The 27,760-nt window shown below is 37.7% G+C and overlaps 1 protein-coding gene across 1 annotated transcript; it reads left to right on the forward strand.

Annotated features, from left to right (window-relative positions):
• Positions 1-11,697: 11,697 nt before the first annotated feature.
• Positions 11,698-26,563, forward strand: CCDC196 (coiled-coil domain containing 196). Its single transcript, XM_025870490.1, is given in 11 exon segments — positions 11,698-11,735; positions 13,871-14,127; positions 14,229-14,381; positions 15,672-15,768; positions 16,463-16,513; positions 18,168-18,245; positions 18,448-18,531; positions 19,068-19,127; positions 19,501-19,642; positions 25,715-25,771; positions 26,361-26,563. Coding segments are annotated over 10 exon segments (894 nt in total). The 5' UTR covers positions 11,698-11,735; positions 13,871-14,077; the 3' UTR covers positions 26,483-26,563.
• The last annotated feature ends 1,197 nt before the right edge of the window (positions 26,564-27,760 follow it).

The following is a 27,760-nucleotide window of genomic DNA, read 5'->3' on the forward strand; positions in this document are numbered from 1 at the left end:
TCACCGGCCTTTCAACACGCACGGGCACACTCACACATTTACCTGAAAGCATACCAGTTAATATCTTTTTCCTTTACATGACATTTACCTATCTTCTTTCCTAAATTAAAGACCTAGAAACTAAATTCCCATGAACTTAAGCAAGCCAATCATATCCCTGAAGCTCTCAGAAGGTTAATCAACATTCTTCTGAGAAACATTAACAGTTTTAACTGAAAAAAAATAATTAATGTATCTGGTTAATACTTCAGACTTTCAGAAGGATCGATATACAATTAAAAGTAGGTATTCCTCTCATCTTAAATCACCAGTCCCCTTCCCTAGAATCACTATTGAATTATTTATGTAGTCTCTCGTATATTTTTCAGATACAAACATAGGGGTATGAATATCTTTTTTTAAAAGGAAATATAAACAAGAGCTGATTTTAAATCCTGTTCTGCATTTTGCCTTTTTTTTTTTTTAAGTTGATACTTCTTTTGGGCAGCTTTCCATACCAGCACATGGAGATCTTTATAATAGCTGCGTTAAAAAAACAGCTATATAATATAGCATTTAATTGCACAGATTGCTATAATTTACTTAGCAAGTCTCCTATCCTGCACATATTGATTGCTTCCTCTCTTTTACTATTACAATGAGCCATGTTATTTATGCATCTGAAAAAAGGAGATAGTAACATACTTTTGTGCAGAGTTAATGGAAAAATTAAATGAGAGATTTAAGTGAAACCATCTAGAATGCCTGGCGCATGTTAGGTATTTTTGGTACATGTTAGCTAAATAAATGAATTGAATGAGGGCCCAAATGAACCAACGATGCTTCCAATTTTGTTTCCTATCTGATTTCTCCCCCGACTAGAATGAAAGCCTCATGAAAGTAGGGATCAATCTTGTCTGTCATCATTCACTGCTGAATCTCTAGAGCCTAGAACAGTGCCTGCATACAGTATATGTTTAAATAAATAATGGGTTAATGACTAAATATCATCAGCCATTATTCTTAGTTTCCTTTGACCCACAGTTTTAATGTAAAAGAACTTATTTAAGATGAAAGCCAGTGTAGGCTTCTTGCAAGTGAAATTATTTGTAATTTGATTCTTAGAAAGGTCAGAGAGCAAGGCCTCTCCCAGATGGGCGTGGGACGCTGGCAACTCAACCTATTCTGCCTGCCCAAGCTAATCTCACTTGAAAGCAGGCTGCTCAGTCAGCAAGTTTTATAAGCCTCTTGGGTTATCATTAAAGGCAGAAATTCTAAACGTGATTTTAATTACATTAAGGAAATAGGAATAGATGCAATAGGTACACAGCCCTTTCCCCAAGTATGAGGCCCAGGGTGGCTACCCTAGTTGCCCTGGGGATGAGCCTGTTAAAGCCATCGTTTGTGAATTAATCACTATTTTCAAATATGGATCACAATACAGTCGAGGATTTCTTTATGATAACATTACACTCCTAGCATTGCTTTCTTAATTTGGAGAGAAAGAATCAGAGTTAGAGACCTGCCTCTTCACCCTGGGTGCACCATGAGAACATGTTCCATATGGGAAGTCATCTTTCCTGTGTGTTGCAGGAAGAAAATAGGTTGCCAAACACTGGTCTCAACTAGGGTTTTCAGGTCAGATTTCTAGAGCCATGTGGTTGCATATCTGGGACAACCAAGGTCTTAAACTTGAGGGTGGTGGTATAACTGAAATAAATTGTGTTGGGCCTCCCTTGGCTCGTTCTCAACTTGTTCTTATATCAGGAGACACACAATTGGGAAATCACAGAGTAATTATTAGCACCATACTCTCTTCACTCTTCACTTCTTGAGTGGGGAAATATGCACCCCAAAGTAGAGAGTGCACTCTGAATGCAGAGCAAGAATCTTTTAAGTCCTTTTCCTGTTGCTGCCTCTCCCAGCCTCACACAGATGCAGCTGTTCCTGAAAAAAAATTGCACTCTCAATTACCAACTTCTCCAAATCTTGAATATCCAGTCCGTGGCTTCTGTCTCCTCTCCCCCCACCTCCCTGATGGTATTAGCAGTCATCGTGCTTACTCAGAAGATGTATGCTTTGGGTGCAGTTTTCCCTTCTCGACTTCAGTGCTGATTAAGACCGATACCCTTTGTTGTCAGAATTATCTCCAAGTGACTTGAAGGATTTTTGTTTGTTCTGTTTTCTATTTTTATATTATTTTCTTCTAAATATAGATGATTCAGTATTTTCTTTTCCTCCATACTTTCTATTAAGTTAGCATGTATTGATTTTTATAATAAGAAGAAAGTCTTGAATTTTAAAAAAAGTTTCTACATGCTTATTAGAGAAATTTTAGAAAATCCAGAAAAATAGGGAAAAAATTTAATCACCAAGAACACCTTGATTTTAGGGCATCTTCTTCAGTCTTCTCTAAACACACACATATACACGCACACAACCTGTATTGTTCTCTATTATTTTAATTGATATTGTATTTTGAGTATTTTTTCTTTCTATTAAATATCTTTCAAAACATGATTTTAATGGCTCCTTTGCATTTTATTGTATGGATATATCCTAATTTATTCATCCATTCCCCTGTTGTTGGAAATCTAGATTGTTTCCAATCTTTCAATACTTTATAATAAATGGTCATTAATCTTTTATCTATATTTCCTTAAAATGGATCATTAAAAATTAGAATTCTTGAGCCAAATCCTATAAACATTTCCTGAAATTTTATGAAAAATTCCAACTGTACCCCAAAATAGAGAGACCGATATAATGAACTCCCCATATGTATCACCACATAGTCTACATTTATCAAAATTATGCAAAATCTTTATTTTTGCAGTTATTGATTTGCAGTATGTTGCCAAATTGCATTCCAAAAATCAGTTGTCATGCATATCAGCGCCGGGAAGCTCCCACAAGTTCTCTAACCAGTAGTGAGTATTATCAATATCTAATCTCTGCTGGCTAATTTGGTCAGCTATTTCAAACATAAGTTGTCAGAATCTGGCATTCCATTGCCCCATTGTCCATTCCAGATTTTCTGCGAATTCATTTCATCCCACGAGGTAGTTTCTATCTTTCAAGACTGTCCGCCTATCTTCAACCCAGCAGAGGAGCTCAGACTTCAGCTGACAGTTCTCTTCGGCCTCTGGAGAATGGATGTAGCCGCCGCTCCCTCTCTGAGAGTATACTTGGTGTACCCGGGCAGTCCAGGCCCAGTTGATCACCCCATTACTTGTCGGGACTTACTGTGAGTAATGATTGAGGGTTGTTGGCAGCTTTTAATCTCATGCTAACAGCTTCCATATGTCAGCCTTCTTCAAGGTCTGCATCTTTGCTGAATAGACTGAAATTTAGAATATATAGTTAAACATGGCTTTTTATATGCATTATCAAGACTAGATTTATAGAGATATTGAATATCTCACTAGCTTAGTACTTTTATTTGATGCTAGATGTTTATAAGCAAAGAATTTTTATTATTATTATTATTGTATAAGTAATATAATGGCTCTATGGTGTACTGGAAAAATTACTAAGATGGGAATAAAGAGTCAAAGCATGGGCTTGACTCTGTTATTAACCAGTTATGTAATGCTAGGTTAGTTTTAAAATCACTCGAGATTTAATTTTGCTCTTCTCAATTTTACTAAAATCCCTTCCAGTTCTAAAATTCCACAACTTAGAAATATCTTGATATAACCTATTACCCATTTGCTATTAAAAATGCACTTTAAAAGATGATAAATAGGGTGCCTGGCTGGCTCAGTGGGTGGAGCGTGCCACTCTTGATCTGAGGTCGTACACTTGAGCCCCACCTTGGGTGTAGAGATTGCTTAAAAATAAAATCTTATTAAAAAAATTTAAAAATATAAAAAGATTATAAATAGCATGGTAGTTATTATTATATTATCTGTAGGAGTAAGGTAAGTCACTAGTGTTGTGCTGCTAATAAATGTTTAACAACCGGCTCTCTAGGGCAAAAAGCCCTGATAAATATCATTGGTCTAGTTCCATAGTATAAATACTCCCACCATGGGTAATTTAAAGCTACCAACTCCAAGTCACCGAGAGTAGAATTGGGGAGATAGGCAGAATCGTCTCATAAGCCCCTGGGAGCTAGTCTGAAACACCACTGGCCCTGCATTTATATGCTATCCCAGGTAGAATCCTTTATGCTGCAAGTAACAGAAAATCTAGCTGTCCATGGTTTAAACAATAAGGGCATTTAATTTATTCATGAGACAGGAAGTCTGGATGTAAGTGGTTCAAAAGTCATTTCAGGGGTTCCACCACATTAGGGGGCTGGGTTCCTTTCTTTGTTATTCTCTTGGCCTTCCTCCTCGTTGTAAAATGGCTGCAGTACCTCCAAGTTTTCTGTCCTAAAAAGACAGAAAGATAGTGTCCGAAGTAGGAAAGAAAAGGTAGAGCATAAGTGTATATATATATATTTTTTTTTGAGGGGGGGGTCTCCTCTTACTAGACAAGAAACATTCTGCCCAGAAACCCCAGCAGTCTTCCAGGTATGTTTCACTAGCCGGGACTGAGTCACATGTCCATACTTAGACCTATCCCTGGCAAAGAGGATCTGAATCCTCACGATTGGTTCAGACCAGTTGTGATCCCAGCCCTGGGACTGGACGTGAGGCAGAAAGAGGAAGTAGCCCTGATAAAGGCAACCCACAACAGGGTCCGCTACACATGAAAAGGTTTCAAGCTGAATAATGCTGATGGTTTCAACTATCAATTTCACTTTGATCTGATAAGTATTGAATCTGTTCAATGGGCAAGAGAAAAGAACGTTATCTGTCCCTCTTTCACCATGATCACATGCCGGAGAGTGGCTTTACTAAGGACTTCTCAGAAGTGCTCTATACACTTAAGTCCGTTAATATGCTTAGCCTTTTTAAACTTGTGTTCCTAGGACAGTATTATTTTTAAATGTCGATCCATATCAAAACTTAACTTCCAAGGAAATTTTAATTAATGTGAACCACTTCAATCAAGCTTTGTGACCATTTGAACAGTCCTTAATGAATTAAAAAGTTTAGAGTTAACATCTAATTCAGTACTTTTATTGTCATGATATGTTACTATGTAATGTGCTTCATTTTATTTATTAATAAATGCTGCTTGGTTTATGGATTAAGTTTATAATACATGTATCGAAGTAATTGGAAAGGAAGTCTGATGTGCTGTATTAAACAAGTCTCTGAAACAAATTTTTTGCGTGTGGAAAAGAGCAGCTTATAAAGCCAGAATATTTCCAACTTTGTCACCCAGGAGTATATAGCCTTTAAAAAAATACAATTCTTGCACAAACTTTGCTTCTTTAATATTATCCTAATTATCATTTATACTCCTCTCATTATTTATTTGCAAATGCAAATTTTAAAAAGGAGAAAAATGCTGCTATGCAGAAGGAAGTCTTAATAATACGACAAATGTCATTTTTTATTTTTAGTATTTGATCATAGAAGCAGTATAGGTGACAAGGGTACATAATTTGGTATTTATTTTTATTTTGTAGTGCCTAAAATTATACATAATTATGATTAAGCTTTAAATAATACAATAGAGGAATACCTCAGGTTGTTCAGGTTCTTCAGCTGAGGTAGCAAATGAGCCTATATGAACAACTAAACCAGGATTAGAGAATTCTCTGCTCATTTTAGACTACTAAGCCTCCTTCTAATTCTGGCTATGCAATATGACTAGACTGTCTAATTTAGGATGCATTATATACTTCCTAAACCTTTACGAATTTTACATTTTATCTATGTGATACTTTTTTATATCCCCCATAAAGCTAAACAATAGATGTCAAAAAGTATCTGCTGTTTGGAGGTTTTGGTTTTCGTATTATTTTGAAAAGTGTTGCCTCTGTCATTCACTCTGACATACTGAATTTAAATCTATCAAATTAAGAAATTAGGTCAAATTAACATTTCATGTAATTTAAGCAAAAGCACTGCTTGAATTATCTGTATTTAAATGTCTATTCAAAAATGATCATTTAAATGCAGGGAAGAAAAACAAAAACAAAAGCAAAAAAAAAAAAAAATCTTACTCCAGAAAAAAATGGATTGATTTATCTTTAATTCAAGTTCCAAAATGGTAGTCTGCAAGTCAGATGAAGTCCATGAATGTGTCAGTTGGTCTGTACAGCATTAAAAGTCAAAAGGTCACATAAAAACCCAGATTTCCACTTTCTCTTGAAAGTCATTTAAGAATTGGCAGGAATGGGGGGTGCCTGGGTGGCTCAGTCGCTTAAACATCTGCCTTCGGCTCAGGTCATGATCCTAGGGTCCTGGGATCGAGCCCCAAAACGAGCCCCACATAGAGCCCCGCATCAGGCTCCCTGCTCAGGGGGGAGTCTGCTTCTGCCTCTCCCCCAGCTCATGCTCTCTCTGTCTCTTTCTCTCAAATAAATAAATAAAATCTTAAAAAAAAAAGAATTGGCAGGAATGGGTTTGAATTTCCAGGTGCAGCTGAGTGGTGGCCCCCATCCCCACATCCCACTATAGACTATGTCTCTGCTGCCCTTTATCCCTGCATAGTCCCTACCATGCAATGAGCTCCACATTTACTCTTAGCACTCATATCCTGCCAGCTTCTTCCATTTAAGGCATCTACTCTGCATCTAGTTGTGCAGGTGTGCCCTGATAAGGACTCTCTCACCAAAGAAGCAAGTGGGGGCTGCTTTCATCCCCTTCCCCTGCCAGGGCTTGCACCTGAGGGGTCCTATTGCCAAGATGGACATTTTTTCTCATTTACAGAAGGAGACCCATAGCAGCCCTTGCAAGATTCTGCTCTATACCTGGAAAGTCCAAAGAGCAAGGATGTTATCTTGTCTCCTTTGGCTCTATAACCCTGAGGCTGGGCATGTCTAGGACATATAATAGGATTTTTAAGATATAAGACAAATAAATGATTCTTGAATATATATTTCTAGTTTTTGCCATCTACTAAACATTATTTGTAAGGACAGTCAAAAAAATTAAGGTGTATTTGGAAGAATATTGGCATCTTTTATAATCACCAGCCCATAGGGTCTTGACCTCTTTGAGGTGAATTCTGTGGACCTTGTATCTCCTTATTGACTGGTTAGACAGTTCCATTTTAAGAGATTCTACTTTTCCTATTTGCAATGTACCACAGTCCCCTCATGGAACTGAAGCCTGGGCACCTTACTAGCCCCTCAAGTCCATCTAGTCTGTCCTACCTTCCATTTACCCAGCTTTGCACCTGAAATTCCAATATGCCTTACAACTGAGTACACCCAAAATGTAACAGTAAATTCCATCAATCCATTCTCTACATCCACAAGCAAAGTCCTTTACAGATGTATGCACACACATGCACACACACAAATACATACAAAGATGAATAAAACTAGAAACCATTTTTGGTTCCAATCTATTTTAACCATATATTTAAAACATGTATACAAACAATAATTTTGCTCATTTGTTTACTTATTTATACTTCTCTAGAAAGGATCAGAGGGGATTTATTAAAATCATAAAAAAGAAAAAACTTATTTAAAAAATCAGGACCAAGAAAAATATTAATTAGGTTAGAAGATCATAAGCAAAGATTAGGACCCAACTGTCCAAAGTCACAAAATTATCTCTGAGATTCCTAGCAAACCAGAAGAAAAGAAAAACAAAACTAGTTTACTGATACTGCTCTGATAATACATGCCAATATTTTCCCAAAGAAGCAACACTTTTTTTTTTATTTTTAAAGATTCTGTTTATTTATTTGACAGAAAAAGAGATAGCTAGAGCAGGAACACAAGCAGGGGGAGTGGGAGAGGGAGAAGCAGGCTTCCTGCTGGGCAGGGAGCCCGACGTGGGGCTCGATCCTAGGACCCTGGGATCACGACCTGAGCTGAAGGCAGATGCTTAATGACTGAGCCACCCAGGCGCCCCGCAACACTTTCTTTAGTACCAAATTCTGAAAGAAATTTATGATTTGTGGTAACCTGTGGGCAGGGGTGGTGGCCAGGGAGAGTCGGTGATGGAATGATGTCTTGGATGACTCTCTTTACAAATGCAGGAAGACTTCATAACATTTTCTCAGGGCACTCCAAGTGAAACGTGAAGGTGTGACACAAAATATGACTCAGAGGAGGCAGTTCTACAGATGGGCCAGAAAAAAAAACGACTCAAGTAAGTAGCTTTCTGCTGATGCACTGTGATCAGAGAAGAAATCTTGAAGTGGTATTTCTCCAAGGCCAGGCCACAGACCACACATCAGAATAACCAGGGAATGCTTATTAAAACCACATATTCTGCAGACCTATAGAGTAGCAATCTCTGGGGATGAGCCTGGAAATCTGCAGATTTTACAAGTTTCTCAGGGGATTCTTAAGTACATCAGAGCCTAGAACCACTGCCCCAGAGCACTAAGTTTAGGCAGTTACAAGAAAACATAATTTTTGGCATATTGTAATATTGACATTTTCAAATAAATCTTTTATATCACTTTTATATCACTTTAAAATGTATGCAGTTAATCTTAAACACCCATATCCAATAACATCTAAAACCATCAATAAGCCCTTTAGCAGTCGAAATTTTTATATTTTTTTTTCCTTGAACTCAAGTTTCCATCCCACTTCCCCCACAGAATTTTATTCAAATGCAATGTATTTTATGCTTGGAAGACTGTTGTTGTTTTTTTTTAAGATTTTATTTATTTATTTGAGAGAGAGAGCGATAGCGAGAGAGAGCAAGCACAAGAAGGGGGAGGGTTAGAGGGAGAAGCAGAGTCCCCGCTGAGCAGGGAGCCTGCCTTGGGGCTTGATCCCAGGACCCTAGGATCATAACCTGAGCCAAAGGCAGGGGGCTCAACCGACTGAGCCATTCAGGTGCCCCCAAAGACTTTTTTTTTTTTATCACTTTATCATACTTCTCTGCAAAATATGTATGTAACACTGAAATTTTATTTTTTTATTTCCTGTAACCTTAAGATTTTTTCAGAATTGCATTAGCATTATAATTATTAGCAGTACACAACTAAGAAAAAATATTTTTTTTGTAAATAATTTTAAGTATAACAAGTTATTTTGGAAATGCTCATATTAATTGATGGGTAGACTGTTCCCTCCCCCCATGGAGTTCACATATTTATAGGTGAATATTACCACTAGAATAATACAGGCTTCAGCATCAATTTTATTTATACTATTTGCTTTGCATCCATTACTCACTGAGAAAATTTGTTTACACAAAAAAGTAGATAGGAATGGAAGGTGTTCGTTATAGCAGTGTCACTGAAATCTTTGAACTCTTTCTGAATTATAAGCTAAACCTATATAGTAATTTATCGTCAAATCTCATTTGTAATAAATTTAAGCTGACAATTTGATTAGGTCATCCTTCCATTTTGTTGAAAGCAAAGAAATGGAAACCACCTGACCTGCAAAATAATTTGTAATCCAGTCATTAATAATCATTCTCTCTCTTAACCCCAACACCAACGTTTTGAATTGTGGTTAGTTTAATGCCCTAGAGGTTTTTAAAACACATCCCCAGAGCAAATCACTGAAGTAAGATTGTTTCTCTTACTTCAAGTCGCCCAAGTAAGATTTCAGATGGTTGAAAGGTATTCCATCTTAACAAGAGGGAAAAATGTGATTAAGAAAAAGGAGATGGGGAAGGTGGCCGAGGGGTATTTGCAGGCAGATCCATTTCAGTAAAGACTACCTGTGGAAACTGAGGATCCAGCAAAAGACTCATTGAAAACCACCCTCGTTTCCTCATTTCTTGAAATGCTTTTGTGAAAGTTCATATACCTCAGTTTGTAGACCGTTGTACTAAGTATCTGGACACACCGAGATAATGCATCACTTTCAAGAAGATCTCAACAATAACACAGGGAATTCAAGAGTCCTGAAATGTATCTCAGTCATAACCGCCAGGATTCACTCCAAATGTAGATGCAGCCTAGCTTGGGACAGCTATCAAGAGGTCAAACAGACAACAAAGTGGTTCTAACAGCCAGCACAGGGAGATGTGGGTGATCTTTAAAAGCCTATGAGTTTTGCTTATGATTTTGCCAGCACTTCTTTCCTTATTTTAGTTAATGGAATTTGCATAATGTCTTTAAGGGTTGAGCTGCCTCTGGGTCAGAACGGCCCAGAAGGTCCTCCCAGAAGGTGAGGTACCTTCACCCTCCCTACCTCTGTCCCAGAGATAATGTAGTCTGTCAGTTATCCCTATTCAATACTAGTTTTTGATTTTAAGTTCTTTATTATAAAGCCTGTATACATTATTACAAGACAAATACTCTTCTTGAAAGTCATATTCCAAGTTGAAGAAACAAAATTACAAAATTCTGTAATTTTGTTGCCACAACGAAAACTGAGGGAGGGGAGGATAGGAAAGCTTCTTTCTCTCTCTCTCATTTTTTTTCCCTTAATATGAAAATAATTGCCTCTACTCTTGGAGACCTGGCTTAATTAGACTAATCTGATTTTTTTTACTGGTAAAACAACACTAAAATGCTACTGTTCTGAGTTCTCTAATTATAGAGCAATCACGCTTTTTCTTAACAGATACTAAAATCAAATGCTATAATGTTGGATGAGGTCATCGTGAATAGCTTGTTATAGGGCTATTTTGAGGTACCATATGAATTTCAGTGGATATTATGCAGTGACAAAGAAACCATGTTTACTGCAGAAAAAAAAAACTTATAACTTGCTTAACTTATGAATTGATCTAAACATTGGTGAGTTTCCACAAGCTATTTCGTAAGAAGTATGTTCGCTGACCATAACCTCCTGTTCTTCTACCTTAGACTCCTTAAATTCAGCCCCTTCCTGGTTTCCCCTCTTAGCCACCAGCTCTTCATTTTCCTCCCTGCATAGTTGGAACGCCATGATCCACCCTCTCCTTGATGGATCCTCTTACCAGCATGCTCAGCCCCCTTACTCCTTGAACTTCTGCTTATCCATTCTGCCAAGTCGCGGCTCAGAGTCAAACAACCATCTGTTCTCCCTACTATTGCTTCTAGCTTGCCAAGGACTGCTGGAGAAATTGTATAACTGCTGATTCATGCCATGACAAATCTGCAACTCCAAAACTCACCTTGACCTTTAGCACTACTTGGCGATCCTTTTACTCTTGCCTGGTTGGCTTTCTTTTTCACTGCTCAGGTGCTATTCCAAACCTCAAGTCATTGGTCTTCCCAAGTTTTCCACCATGTTTCCTCAATCAACAGATGACCTAACTTTCTACTGCAGGAAAAATCAGTGTTCAACTTCCCTCCTTTCCACTTCTTTTTTTTTTTAATAAAGATTTTATTTATTTGACAGGGAGAGAGAGAAAGAGCGCACACCCACAAACAGGCAGAGCAGCAGGCCCCACGTGGGGCTCTATCCCAGGATCCTGGGATCATGAACTGAGCTTAAGGTGGACACTTGACCGACTGAGCCACCCAGGTGCCCCCCAACTTTCCACTTTGGATGGTCATCTATACCTTCACCCTCCCTACCTCTGTCCCAGAAATAATGTAGTCTATCAATTATCCCTATTCAATACTAGTTGATTTTAAGTTCTTTATTATAAAGCCTGTATACATTATTACAAGACAAATACTCTTCTTGAAAGTCATATTCCAAGCTGAAGAAACAGGCATTGGAATGTTAGGGAAAGAAAGGTGCTGATTGGCTACAGAAAAGAGCACATCAGAATAGCAAATGTTCTTCTCCGAACAATCATTTGCAAGCAAGGACACAAAGGAAGGTGAGTTGGCATGCTGTGTGCTCACCAAGTGTTTTAAAATTCTAACATTATTCTGCCAACCAAATGTCAAGACTGAAATTTAAAGAGGCCATGCTTTAGTATCAATGCCATTTTTGTTTTCTATTTGCTACCACCTATATCTACAGTCTAAAAAACTAATTATAATAATAATTTTTAAAAGATTTTATTTATTTGTTTGTCAGAGAGAGAGAGAGCACAAGCGGTGGGGAGTGGCAGGCAGAGGGAGAAGCAGGCTCCCTGCTGAGCAGGGAGCCCAATGTGGGACTCGATCCCAGGACCCTGGAATCATGACCTGAGCTGAAGGCAGACACTTAACCGACTGAGCCACCCAGGCGTCCCCAAACTAATTATAATTAGTCCACTTAGTTCCTTCTTTTAACTGTGTGGAGATTGCTCGCCCTTGTTCAACCCAAACTTTTCATGGAAACTCCCAGGATAACCAGTGTGAATTACATTGTGCTTCAGCTGATATGGCTGTTCTAATTTAATGTCATGTTACACTAGCTATCATACATAACTTACAAGTGACACATACTTGCTTTAGAAAAAGTATTTGTTGAGACCGCCTAAAGAGAAGTTTTGCTGGGCGCCTGGGTGGCTCAGTTGGTTAAGCAACTGCCTTTGGCTCAGGTCATGATCCCGGAGTCCCAGGATCGAGTCCCACATCGGGCTCCCTGCTCAGCAGGGAGTCTGCTTCTCCCTCTGACCCTCTTCCCTCTCATGCTCTCTGTCTCTCATTCTCTCTCTCTCAAATAAATAAATAAATAAAATCTTTGAAAAAAAAAAGAGAAGTTTCGCTATAGGAGATATGTATCAGATCCAACCAGGGGCAGATCCAGGGTGTTTTTGGGACCCTGAAGTGTGTATAATTTGGGGAATTCTCTCCTTCTAAATAAGAATGCAAAATTGTGGATATAAAATGAGGTACATGGCCTTTGAGAGAGGTCTGTAAAGATGAAGTGCTCTGAAGTTTAAGCTTCGTTAGCCTCATATAAATCAGCTTTTTTGTATTTTGTATTACTTAGGGCATTATACAATCCCCAAACCCAAACCAACTGAAACCACACTAAAAAGTGACCACCTGACATGAGACAGAATCTTCATTAAATATTACATTTAATTCTCATTCCAATCTTTTTATTTACCATTCTCATTTTTACAAAAGTGGGACCTAAGGCTCAGAGAATTTGGTAACTTGCTCACAGTCAACTCCCTTCTCACATTGAAGCCAAGATTCAAACCAAGATCTGACAAACTAAATCTTGTGTTATTTCCACCACAATAGTCGGCCTTTAAGGTTTCCCAAAACAGGAAGAGGTTAAGTTTCGTTGGAGGATGCCCTTAGAAGATGCCTAGAAATGCCCAGTTAATACTTGAAATTGACATGACTTAATTCACATTTGAGAGCCTCACTAAAAATACTGCCCTAAAACTGTTTTTAAAGGGCATGAAGAAACAATTGTGTAACTCTTTGAGTTATTTTCTGCTCACTAAGTTACATAGGTGAAGATAGAAGATCTTAGGGTCTAGGAGAAATGTGGTTCTAGTAAGGAGAGAAGAATGGGGGCAGAATCAGAATCTGGAGGTAAGTGTAGAATTACAGCCTCTCAGGAAAAAGCCTGGCTGTGGAAGGACATACTTGATAGTATGGATTTTTCACAAATTATATTCTCTTGCTATGTGCCCAATATTATTCTTCCTTGCCACTGTAATATATCAAGTTTTAAAGACAGGAAAATAATGACGATTGGCTCATTACTCAATATTATACCCATTCCTTATATTTGCCAGTTTGGCCTCTATTTTTCAAAAATGTCTCTTAGAGGTTTTCTCTCCTTCTCCTAAGACCCTCAGAAGGTAGATGCTTTATTTATCTTTTCCTTACAGAATCTGGCACTGTGCCCTACAGGTAGTAGACATTTCATGTAGGTTAATTGCCATGGAAGACAGTGTTCATGAATTAATTTTGACCAGCCACCATTTTCTAGGAATTCCATAATATAGATACGTTCTGATTCTATCCCATTCAAAGACTCCAGAATAAAATATTGGGCATTGGTTAAAGCTAAGGAAGAATTAATCAGATGTATCTAATAGTATTTTCATTCATCAAGCTGTCATTGATGTTGAAGATACTTCAAAGACCTGTTGATTCTGTGGTCTTAGGGCCATTGTGACTCAAGCTGTAGCTAAAATCAGTCCAATGCAACAGGAGTTTCAAGAACAGCAACAGAAAAATGATGACTTAACTGAATGGAACAAGAAGGCACATACTTCTAAGAAGACCTCTCTATCCTTAAGAGTAGAAATTTCCCTTCAAGATGACAAGTGGTTCAAACCCTTCAGGATCTTACTTGCCCTCAAAAACAAGGTGAGTCATGGACAGAAGATGCCAAGTGGTAACTATCTAGAGGGAAAAGTAGGGTCTCTATTATTAACTTAGGCTAAAGGTAAATATTATTTTTCCCACAGATGTTCCAAAATAGATGACAACTACTTGAAGGAATTGAATGAGGACTTAAAGCTAAGGAAGCAGGAACTGCTAGAGATGCTAAAACCTCTTGAAGATAAGAACAATCTCTTATTCCAGAAGTTGATGTCTAACTTAGAGGAAAAACAAAGAAGGTAAAGGCTCTCTCTACTCAGGGTTTCCTAGAGGGGAAAAGGCTGGAGAACTTTAATCCAGAGGATTAACAATGATTATTTACATTTTTAAAAAGATTTAGACATTTAGCCATAGTAGATAAAGAATTTGTAACCACAAAATCAGTGGAAAGTAATCCTTTGCTTTATTTTAGTAAAATTAAATATGATTCAGCTCTCATATCAAGGGGCTACAGTTACTACTCTTCTTCCCTAAGATGTCCACCTAAGAAACTGAAAAGAGCCTTTAGTATTTCAGTCTATCATGGTTACACTGATAGCTCCTTATTCATGTTTGTGGAATCACTTTAGGTTAGATGACTCTGTTCTTCTCATGCCAAGCAGTGAAATAGAAAAAAACTTCTGGGCCTAGGAGTCCTCTGGATTTAGGGTCTGGCTTCTCTAAATACACTAGGCAGATAAAAATCTCAACTCTTATCTAGGGCACTCACTGTTCTTGAGACCCACCAACTCTGTTTCCTTTCTAGTCTCAGATAATCTCACCTTAATGACTCTACCTTCATTCTCTACCCTTACTGTAACCATCTCAGGGAGCTCAGACTTTTGGAGAACAAAAGCCAGGCAAAAAGTTGTGGTCAAGCACGAGCTGCTTACAATGCAGAAACAAACTTCTCTTAGGGTAAAAGAACACAAAGTTTCCTTCTCTGCTTGTAATTAAGGAGGAAAAAGTATAATAAACATAAACATAAGTTAATGCCTTTAAAGAATAAAGTAAGTCTTTGACTTACTTGGTATTGATTCAGATTTTATTAGAAACTTCTTGATGCCTTGGATTGTATGTTGGGAACTACCATAAGGATATAAGGGGTTTTCCCAACTAACTCAAATGTCTTTTTTATAAAGAAGCAATATAAACAGAGATGAGGTAGGGCATAATTCTGGGATTTATGCTGAAGACAACAGATTCTTTGACCTCCTTCTTCACCCGGCAAAATCATCCTTTCTACTTCAAAAGCCATACACCAAAACATTTTTCTGAAAGGGTGAAGAAGAGCCTCACTGGCTGCTGGAGACTAAGTTTTGAGCATTATTGAACACAGAATTCATTATAAAGGACATAGCTGAGGCAAATGTTGATTGGGGATGAAATTATCCTATAGAGATCTTCTATGTCCAGAAGGAATTCCAAAACTCCTGTGATTTTAACACCCATCTCATTCCCATGGTAGTGTACTTTCTGACTGCTTACAGAATAGTAATATTACTCTTTAGGAAGTATTATGTTTTGTGATGTCTTTCTCTTCCTTCCAGTTTGCAGATCATGAGGCAGATCATGGCAGGGAAGGGGAATGAAGAATCCTCAGTCATGGAGCTCATTAAGGAAGCAGAAGAGATGAAGCAGAATCTGGTAAGAGGTTGGTGGACACTCCAAGGAATGGCCTCCTGTACAAGTCTCAATTCAATTGCTATCATCAAATGTGGAAGGAAAGACAGAGAGCTCATCTCTAGCATCTAAGGCTCTGATACTCATATCTCCTTGATCTAAAAAGGAATCAGATGAAATGTTGGGCAGACTCAGGACTAACTAGCAAAAATTCTATTTCTTTGGCTTTTAAAAACTTTTCATCTAGGGGTTAGTAACACAAGCATATTAACCCTTCATATTTCATAAAGAATAGAAAATACCAAAGTAAAATAAAAGAAATGATTTGTTCTGGGAGATTCATAAGATTTTTAAAAACCGACAATGTAAAGGATCTTAAAAATTAGAAATCAGTAGTCTGCACCCCAGAGAAATTGCCGTATGATCAGAACATCTTAAGTGTTGTGTGAAGAAGTCATTTCTGTTGATATCATATTACAATTACCATAATTATAGTTATTATTCAAAATTGTTATTATTTTTTACTATCATCATCATCAAACTCATCTCTCATGTTCCTGGATTTTGGGCTAGACTTTTTTATTGCCTTCCTCTATGGTTTTCTATATACCTGCATCCCCACTCCTTTCTCCTCATCACTTAATAATTTCTTCCAACTTCACTTTAATGACTGGACAAACACGTTTCTGTTTGTTTGGTTTTTTTCCCCCGCCAACAGGAAAGGAAAAACAAGATGCTTCGGAAGGAAATGGAGATGCTATGGAACAAGGTGTGCCTCTAAGGATCTCTTGATAGTATTATCTTACAGACCCTAATGAAAAGAACTTCCCTTTCCTCTTGTCCCCATTCTCATTTGCCATGTCCCTGCTTCCACCCATGCCTCATTCCAATCCATTGTTTGCACAGAAGCCAAAGTGATATTTTTGAAACAATCAAATCATGTCACTTTCCTTATGGAAACCATTTATAGCTGCTCCTTATTGTGGCAAAATATGGCTATTGCCTACCTCTCTCCTCTCAAAGAAGTCCTCTCCTTACTTTCTATGCAACCACCACACCGGCCTCCTTGTGGATTCTCAAACATGCCAAGACTTTCCTACAAGCCTTTTGCTCTTGTTTTATCCCTGGCCTGTAATACTATTTTCTTTTGGTTGACTCATTCTCATCCTTCCGATCTCTGCTTAAATGTCACCTCCTCAGGGAGGCCCTCCTTGTTTACTCCGTCTAAAATAGGGCACCCCTCTCCTACTTTCTATTATAGAACCCTGTTCATATCCTCCATAGCACTCTTTATAATTAAGCTTATTATTTTTACTTTTTTATTATTATTATTTTACTTGTTTCTTGTCTCCCTGACCCCCTCTGGAATACAACCTCCTCCAGTTTCTTGATTGCTTTGTTCATCTCTGAATCCCTAGCATGTAGCACAATGCTTGGAACATAGTAGACAATCAATAAATGTAAGTTGAAAGAATGAATGTATAAATATATAATTCTAATTCTCCTATGATTTTGCAATGATCACTTCATTGTTTAAAACAATAATAGGGCCTTTTGCTGGGAAACAATGTGGGAGGTGGAAATTCCTTTGTGGACTAAGTCCTTGAGATCCGAGTGCTTTTTCAGACTATAAAACTAGAAGAACAGATTGTGTCTTGCAATATAAATGATATAAAGTGTATGGTGTGATTTCTGACTGTTTTTTTCATCTGGCCTTTCCACAAATAATCAGGATAGCATCAAGCCCTGCATCTTGACCTGAGATCTAGTCCTACTTCTCAGAGGCAGCTACAAATCAGTTCTATGAATTGTCAGTTTTAGTTCTTGAGTGTTTGAGTCCTTGTGATAGGAAATGTGCCAACACAATTCCTCTATCAAAATCCAGCTTCTCCAAAGCTCCCAAAAGATTTTTTATAAGTGATGTCCACATTTATTAGCTTGTGATTGGCTTCCCCTACTCATAATTTTAGACAGTGAGAAATGGAGAGAGAATGGTATGCCCAGTGGTTAAGAACATAGGCTTCAGAGTCCACAAGGTCTGGTTCAAATTCTTCTAAACAAATGACTTAGCCTCTCCAAATCTCTTTTCTCATTTATAAAATGGAAATAAAAATAGTCCTATGAGGGTTAAATGAGAAAGTTTATAATGTAGTAAAGTATTGTAAATAAGTAATGTGTAAGTAGCTTACAGTAGCGATGGCATATAGTAAGTGTACGTTAATAGGTTTTATTATTATAAGGTATACTCAAGACCAAATGGAAGGGCTTGTTCCATTCTGAACCCCATTTGGTAGTACACTTTTCATGTCAAACCCTGACAAGTTGCTGACTGGCAGAAACCAAAAGCTTTGACTTATGTTGGTTTTCCACTTCCCTCACTAATTCCCACTAATTTAAAGCTTTGCCAAAATGTCTCTCTACAGACATTCGACACAGAAGAACTTGGTGGTTAACAAAAAGCCCTGCAGATAAAAAACAAAGCAGACTTGCAGGACAGGAAGGCAAGTGGACTATATAGCACTTAGAATTTCAAGGTTGTTGATGCCACATTGCTGGAAACAGCCTGTTGACAATCAGGGCTAATTTGGGTAGGCAGATAGTTAGGATTTGGGCCTTTAGGTTATGTTGGATTTACTGACCGCTGAGACATTGCATTTCTTTTCTGGGACCTTCTATTCCTTTAGCTCTCTTCTTTTATCCCAGGTTCCCAAAACCCCCTCATCACCTAGGAAGACCAAAAATGAACTGGAGACATCATGTGCAGAGAAAGTGAAGGAGAAAAGGAAGGTAGTGTGATCTTTCTGAACGGTAGTAGCTTTTAGAGCTGATAGATTAACATTTTTAATGTAGCAGTCATCTGTCTAAACTACAGTGTGCTTCTGAACTGATACAAATTTTATAGGAAATCTGGTTCCCTTGGGATATTATATTTGAGTTACAGTGACACTGCAAATTTCTGGGAAATCACATTAGCGGGGGCAAAGTAGGAGAAAGTACACCAACAATGACAACTAAACAATAACTATGTGATGTCAAAATAATAGCTAATTTGTTTTTGAACATTTATTTATAAGTATTATGCTAGAATCTAATCTTCCCACAACAAACTTTTTCAGAGAAAATGATTCTATTAATTTAGCCTTTAGTATTTGGAGCAATGAATTATACAGGTGAGGCCCTACTAAAAGGACTAAAGAGTTGAAACCAATTTATTAGTGAATCTATGACACTGTGCTTTTGCTATAAAGTCTTTGCAGCATATTGAGAACACTGATTTCTGATCTCAATTTACTTTGTCACGCAGAGGCTCTTTCTTCCACCAGGAAAAGCAACAGAGGAAAATGGAATGGGTCAGGTCCAAGGAACAAGCCAACATCCTTCAGGTACTAAGATCTTCCAAAGTTGAACATGGGATACGATTTCATTCAGATAATGTAAAGTCTTTTAGTCTCATAATATTCATCCCAATTCCCGCATCTGGATTACCAATTATTATGCTAAAAGAAAATGTTTCATGGAGAGACAGCTGCAGAGACCTGTCTCCAGCTTCACACTGAATAACTTAAATACATTTTTCCCCCTATAGTCTTGGTTTTGTTCTATTTGAAATGGGGGGAAATCACAAATACTTTCTGCCCAGCTTTAAAGACTGGACATGATGGGATGATTTTAAACTTCTGAGTAAAAAGGATGAGGTTACAGGTGCTTTAGAGAAGCCAGTACTGTATGAGTAGTTGCGAAAATGTTGTCTTGTAGAATGACTTTAATGGTAAAGTGATTGAGCTGAGAATTGAAGTCTTGAAGAACTACCAGAAGGCCAATGACCTGAAATTATCCCTATACTTACAGCAGAATTTGGAACCAAAGCAAGCATATTTTAATCTTCCTGGGTCCCGAGGTAGGTGGAGTATCATAGGTACACAGTTTGAGGTTTTATTTTATTTTACAGTGAAAATTCCATTACTTATGATCAACACAATGCCTGGCACACTGTAAGTTAAATGTTAGTAGTGATCTAATAAATTTTATCACTATTGTTATTATTACTCAGAAGCTCTTGTAAAGTAAGGATTCCTCTGGAGGAAATGAAATTTTCTTTTGTAAAGACTAAGTTACATACTATGTACTTAGTATACGTGGTTGGTACAAAGTTGACCCCTGAAAAAATATTAGTTTCCTCCCCACTTGCACCCCTTTCCTAGGAATTATTGTAGTTTGATCTCATGAATTTTGTTGGAATAGACTCTGCTACTTCAGAACAGAAGGCCAAAGACATAGACTTCTGACAATGGTTGTGAGTTTCACCAGTCCAGATATTTCTCCGAGATTTTCAGCATTTGCCCCCAAAGAATTTATGGCATCGTTAGAGGAAATTGTATAGTTTACCATAAAAAAAATAAAGGAATGGCTTCCAAGGGGCAGAAGAAAGAGTTCTTAAATTTTCAGGGATCTATGAATCTGAAATCTATATTTTGAAGAAAACACATTCAATGAGAAATCATGGTTAGCGGATGGCAATATTTTATCAGTAACAGTATCAGTATGTATATCTCTCATTCTTTTTTTTTTTAGATTTTATTTTAATTGATTCATTTGAGAGAGAGAGCTCCAGAGCTTGAGAGAGCAAGAGTAGAGAGGAGGGGGAGAAGCAGATTCCCTGCTAAGCAGGGAGCACATTGCAGGGCTCCATTCCAGGATCCTGGGATCATGACCTGAGCCAGAGGCAGACACTTAATCAACTGAGCCACCCAGGTGCCCCTGTATATCTCTAATTTCTTCTCAATCTTATTCCATAAAGGGCTTGAACAGCAGATAAAATCACACACAGCACATAAGATTAAATAAATAGATGAGTAAATCAAGCCAAAGGAAAAATAAGTTGAAGCCACGTAGATACATGAAAATGTATAAATAAAGTACTATATAGTTGGTAGAAGTAGGCTTCAAACTTGGTTCCGGATTTCCCAGAAAAAGAAACATGGATTTACGGTGTTCACAAAATAATAATAAATCAATTGCTCAAGAAATATAGCTTTTACTAGTACTGATATCAGAGAGAAATTTCTCCTCCATGGAGACAGGACATTCTATATGTGTTATAGTAGCTAATGTCTTCAATAATATTTCTAAAATGAATTCAGAATCTAAGTATTCTAGGTTGTTTCTTATCTTTTTGTTGGCACAATCTAATAAAAAATATTAATTTGAAATTTTAAAAAGCAATGGGTCAGTTCAAGATGATTTGGTCCAGGTACATAGCACTGTCAGTCTAACTTGACTCATATATAAAATTTTCAAAATCTAGAAGGGTGGATCGGCCATCCATCCTTTAGCCAGTGCTCCACTTATATTTTTTCTTTTTTTTTTTAAGAGTTTATTTTTAAGTAATCTCTACACTCAATGTGGGACTTGAACTTACGACCCCAAGATCAAGAGTCACATGCTCTATAGACTGAGCCAACCAGGCGCCCCCCCTCCACACGCTTATATTTTTTCTTTTAACTGTTGTTTTGATAAGAATTGGGCAGCAGAAAGCTTGAGATTTTCTTCTCAAACAAGAACCTAGAATACAATCAGAAGCAATAATAAATCATTAAGGAATAACTTAAAAAGCTGGAGGAGAGGAGGGTACAAGGAGGACAGATCCTTGTTTTACTTGGTTTAAAATTAGCTGAAGGTTCACCTCAAGGGATCTTAGAGTAAGGAGTTAAAAATCTTCTAGCTCCAGATTCAAATCAAGCCAAGATTAGTAAACAGTGAAGGATTCCATTCAATTCAGTCACCTTAGGGGATTTCTTTTTTCCCAGTACACAGGATCTTTGAAATTTGGACTTAGGACAGCCCACACATCAGTACTCTCTTTTCTCTTCTCTTCTCTTATGCTTCTGGAGAGTTTAGTGACAGGGCACTAAATTTCTAGTTACCATCAAGGCAAGTAGCCGCAGGCATGTGTGACCCACTGGTCCCGTGCTTTATGATTGTGCATTCACTGAACACTGATTACAGGCCAGTTTCATTTTCTAGCACACACACATACAAAATCTTTGGGTTTGTTTGAGCCTAGGTGGATCTGAGTCCTAGATTTTGGTTATCTTGACCCATTTGTTTAATTATTGAAAAGAAAACAAAAGAAGCATTAGTTTTCTTCACAGAGGAATTTTTGTTGTTGTTGTTCACAGAGGAATTTTTAAAGTAATTATGTTTAAGATACCATTACCAACAGTGATATGATAGGGAGGTGGTTTAGTGGTGCTCATGTTTCCCAACTTCTGTGTCACTTGGTCTGTTGTTTTCAATACATTCTGTTTAGATTGACTTCTTTAATTTCTTAAATGCATCCCTGGAAAATAAAATTAATATTACTGTTTTCAATGAAAAACCAATATAGCTTTCCATAATTGAAAGTAAACTTAATAAGGATACTGAAAAACAAAATTTTAATGTTCTAACCAGATGCTAAAGCCTGAGGTCTGTTTTATCTTTATTAAGAAGTAAGATTAGCAAGATGTAGAGAGTTTTCGAGAAAATCAGCAACAAACTGAAACTTTCTCCTTGAGGCCATCAAATTTGAAGAATTGAAAAAGGAGTAATTGTTTCACTGTGATTTACATAGTGTTTGTTTAATGCTGTGTTCTAGCACCTCCTAAATTTATCTCAGTTGCCACTCAAAATCATCTTGCCATCAAATTTTTGGAAACAGTATTTTAATGGCAAAAGCACTGCATTTAGAGTCAGATATATGAGTTGCAGGCCTTATTCTGAAGCTGAACAGTTAAATAACCTGGGCAAGTCATTTAGTTTCAGTTTTTTTCTTTGCCTAAAGCAATCCAAACGTATTATAGAGCATGTTGAAAGCATGTGGTTTTGTGTAATGCTCACGATGACTCTGTGGAGTAGGTAAAACAAGAAACTAGTTCAGAGAAGCCAGGCTTCTGATTCTGTATCTAAAACTCACCTTCTAGAATGTGCGGAAAATGGCAGTGTTGAAGTATGGGATGTCTCATGACTCTTCCACTTCTAAAGGCTATGATTTAAATCCAAACTTATCACTGTTTAATGTATAATACTCCCAATGAAGACTCATACTCCCTAAGGGTAATTTGGTCCGTAATAAAACAGTTCAAAATGGGTTGACAGTTTGTAATTCTGCATTTATCCCAATAGGTGGCACCAATCACATCCAGGCTTCTAGTCTACAAATAGTGGTAATTCAGGAACCCTGATATACTGTGGGAGAGATTGGTCTTCTATTACCCTTAGGACAAAATGTGCTACATTTATATATCAAATGAAAAAAATTTTTTGATGTTTTCTGCCATTCTCTGTTGCACTGAGGTGTATTACTGGCAGCCTTGGTTAGACCTTACTAAACTCAGTATTTTGCTGTACAATCCTTACCTGTTATTCTACTCCTTGAACTACAGTTCCCTCCACCCAAAAACATCCAACCGTCCAATTCCTTCACAATCCCTAATACCATTTCTTTCCACCACAGATAAATCAGGTAATCGGGACACTGAATTATAAAATGAGTTGAACAGTTATACAAGGTGGTGATTTTTTGAAATTTAAGAACTTAATAATGTTCCTAGATACGGTTCATTTTCCTCTAGTCTCAAAAGAATTGAATTTCACAAACCTGTCTTAAAGGGTGAAATGTAGTTTTGGACATACCTCCCCGCAAATCCAGGTACAGGTCCTTCTGTTCTGCACATTTCCAAGTAAAGGAAAGGTTTCTCCCACTGTTCTTTGCCAAGAATCCTTCCTCCCGCATCAACTGTCCTGTGTGCTGGTTGGCTGTGTTGCAGTAGTGTGAACTATTTGATTGGCAAAATATTATTAATATTGTGTTAATATTAGTTTGTTACACTTTAAGCAATCCCTACTTGCAAATTCTCTTGAGCCCCTGGTTATAGCATTACCATTGTCAGTCTAATCTGTTTGGCATACTGCCTCACCTAGTCTTATAGAAGAGAAAAACATTTTACACAGAGTGCGTGCCTTCTGGGGACGGGTCACATGTGAAGGGATTTACTTTCCCACCAGTGTAAAATTACAATTTGACCCAGGCTGTGTAACAGCCCTTCCCTGGCTTCTGTAGAGTCAAGAGAACAGTTTGTGGCCTTTGGCATCCACCTACCTTAAAGAGTACAGGCAAGAAGTAATCTTTAAATTCAGCTGAATTTCCCATCATGCCTGCCGGTAGTTTAAAGAAGAAGTTTATCTCGGGTAATAATGTAACTGACAATAAGACATTTGATTCTGACACTTCGTTTTTCTCCTCCCCTCCCCGTCCCCCACCAAACTCATCCTCTTGGCATTTTTTTGAGGTCTTTTGAGAAGAAGCTGAAGGTTGGATGTGATTATTTTGCTACACTTATAAATTCAGATGAAAGCCCGGTGAGGTGGGAAATGGATATTCTTGAGACCTTATTTATTCTCTAACTCCCTCCTTTCCCAAAGCAAGTCATTCTTCCTGGCTTTAACCTTTACTTCACTTTAGTATGACTCTTCCTGATGGCTGAAATACACTTCAGTAGGTGCTGCTGAAAGGAAAATAGTAGTGTTAAGTTAAAAGGCTGAAAGGCAGGGGTGGAAACCCACAGTTAACTTGAATCTGGGTCCTTGATAAATAGTAATGCTCTCGAATACAGGCTTTTTAAAGCTTTGAGGCAACCTGAACTTTTTGAATGTCAAAGTTAGGTTTATGGTTTGTAGTACTATGTAGTAGTTACTATAGTAACTAATAGTAGGTTATGAAGTTAATTTCTAAACTAAGTCGTTTTTTTACTTCCTATAAAACCCCACAGAGGGATGCCTGGGTGGCTCAGATGGTTAAGTGTCTGCCTTCAGCTCAGGATCATGATCCCAGGGTCCTGGGATCAAGCCCCGCATTGGGCTCCCTGCTCTGCGGGGAGCCTGTTTCTTCCTCTGCCTGCCGCTCCCCATGCTTGTGCTCTCTCTCTGAGACAAATAAATAAATAAAATCTTTAGAAAAAAAAAAACCCACAGAAGCCCAGGGGGAGGATAAAATTCTTCTTTCCTAAATATAAATTCTGAAGGTTGAAAAAAATAAACTGTACCTTTATTAATATTATGATTATTTCAATGAATGACAGTAGCTTCCAAAGTTTTTTTATATTACACACTTAGGAAATTTGGCAGGATTGTTAGGATTGGGTTGTCATATTTAGCAAATAGAAAGAGGATGCTCAGTTAAATTTGAATTGCAGATAGTTAACTTTTTAGTATAAGTATGTCCTAAACATTTCATGGGACATACTTATACTAAAAATTATTTGGTTTTTTATTGAAATCTAAGTTTAACTGGGTATCCTGGCAATCCTGACCTAGGACAAACTCCCTACAGAGCCTGTTTTGCACCCTCCAGCTCTTCCTTTTTCCCCTTTTTATTGGCTCCCTTCTCCTTCTCTATCTCAGCCTATGCTTGTCATTCTCTCTGCCTCCTCTTTTTTGCCCCACACCCACCTTTATCTTTTTTGTTGTTGTTGTTCTCCACTATCCACAGTTGGCCATTTTTATGGAATATGTATCTGGGTTATCTGAGGATATATATATATACACACACATATATATATATGATTTATCATCCCATTTCTTCATTTAAAAGTTGTATTAAAAGTACAGTTTTGTAGGTTCTCAAAGAAAATTGTTTTACTTGCATATAATCCTCAAATGATTTTCTTCTACCTGTGAGACATGAGCCCTTAGCTGAAAAAGGTTTGCCATTCCAACTTTAAAAATACTGCTTGAAGTTATCTTCTAAAACAACAGTTAGAAAATCCACATTAATGCTAATACCAGAGTCATTCCTACAGTGATGCAATGATATGATATGTAATGTGTGATGAATGTTAGTAGCTTTGCAACTCAAAATTAAACCAGGTTGTGTTTTGTTTTGTTTTTTTTCCTCAAAGCAAGCTCTTATTTTCCTAATGTTTCCCACCAGGTACTATAAGTACTACAACTACAGGCAGAACAACTACCAGCAAAAATGAATCTAATGTGGTAAGAATTACTTTCATTTTCAAAATTATTTTAAAGCCTTGCATAGGTAGTGGGTGTAGATTTTTGGAATTTTTTAATTTATTTAAAGATTTATTTATTTCAGAGAAAGAGAGGGTGGAAGGGCAGAAGGAGAGGGAGAGAGAGAGAGAATCCCAAACAGACTCCTCACTGAGTGTGGAACCCTACATGGGACTAGATCCCATGACCTGAGATCATGACCTGATCCAAAATCAAATGTCAGCTGCTCAACCAACTGAGCCACCCAGGTGCCCCTGGATTTATTTTACTTTATTTATTTATTTGAGAAAGAGAGAGAGAGAGAGCATGAGCAGGGAGGAGAGGCAGAGGGAGAGGGAGAAGCAGGCTTCCCACTGAGCAAGGAGCCCAATTCGGGACTCCATCTCAGGACCCTGGGATCATGACCTGAGCCAAAGGCAGATGCTTAACCGACTGAGCCACCCAGGCACCTCTGGAATTTATTTTTTAAAGTACATTCTAATTTAATATTTTTAGGGGATTTGCAGAGTGAATGCCAGGGCACTTGATGTTTTAGCTGTTTTTTGGTTTTTTTTCCTCCTCTATGTTGTAAAGAATTCTTGAATCAAAGACCTACACAGAACAACAAGGAACTAAAGGAAGTCACTTTGATGATGTAGGAGGGAGGCTCTTGTTTCTGAGGTCACTGCCAGATGAAGCTCTGAAGGATTAGAAGGCTTTTACTCCATTTGCTTTGGACAGATTTAAAGTCTAGGCACAGCCATTTGTGTTAATTAAAATCTCTCAAACCTTTGCTTTAGTGCTGTTTACCATGTCCCCACCAAATTGGGTTTAAATGCAGGTTAGATGCTTGACCTTAAGTATGTCAGGAATTTCGTCATTTAGGGATTGTAAAACAGTCTCTGATTATTTTGATAGCTCTTGATTTTGAAATGAGTAGAGTCAAACCACATTGTATATTGTTAACGAGCCTAAAAGGCTGTTCCCCTCCACCTTTGAAATGTTTCATTCTGGGCAGATCCATCACTAGCATATAAGCAAAAGTAGGTACAAAATAAGGAAAATTATAAGCTATACAGTTCTCTTACTCTCTCACTCTCTTACTCTCTTACTCTCTCTGCCCTGTCCACCTGCCCTGATGATTCTGTCTCCTACTTATCTTTTCCTTGAATACCTTCTACCTTCCTATCTTCGACCTACTACTGTTTTAGTTCAGGCCATTTTTCCTGCCTAGATTACCGCGGCCTCTTAATTGGTTTCCTCACTTCTAGTCCCTCTAACCCTATCTTCCACACCACCTAAAGAGGTGCTTTTCTAAAAGAGAAATGAGATCATGTCTCTTCCCTCCTGGTTTTCCATTGACTTTAGTATAAAGTCCAAACTCCTTCACAGACCATAATGATCTGCCTCCTGCCTATGTCCCCGGTCTCCTCTTTCACTGTATCTCCCTTCACTCAGGTATACGACACTGAGCTCAACAGACCTATTTACAATTCCCCTGATGTACCATGAGGTCTATTATCTCCATGCCTCTGCACAAAGTTGATTCTTCTCTCCTTGTCTGCACATTATCATTTGTCCTTAGGGCTGAGTTTGGTGCCCTTCTCCTATCCCAATGATTTTCAATCCTAATTCTTATACTAGAATCTCTTTGGGAGTTTTTAAAAATACCAATTCACTGGGCCCCTCCCTTAGATCATTTAAATCAAGATCTCTTAGGGATAGGGCAAGAGCATCTGTATTTTTTAAAAGCTCCTCCAGAAATTCTTATGCACAGCCAGGTTTGAGAATCACTGTTCCAGTGATTCCATTTCTCATAACACTTTCATTCCATTTCTCATAACACTTAATGAATTATATTGCAATTTCTTATTTGTTTACCCAGTTATCTCCCTCACCAGATTGTGAACTCTTTGAGGCCCAGGACTATGTCTTATTCATCTTTTCATTTTGACCACCTATTCATCTTTTCATTTTGAGCACCTGGGGT

This window comes from Callorhinus ursinus, unplaced genomic scaffold (assembly GCF_003265705.2).
Source record: "Callorhinus ursinus isolate GAN/ISIS: 27379988/994484 unplaced genomic scaffold, GSC_fseal_2.0 scaffold8, whole genome shotgun sequence".
In the NCBI taxonomy this organism is placed as follows: domain Eukaryota; kingdom Metazoa; phylum Chordata; class Mammalia; order Carnivora; family Otariidae; genus Callorhinus; species Callorhinus ursinus.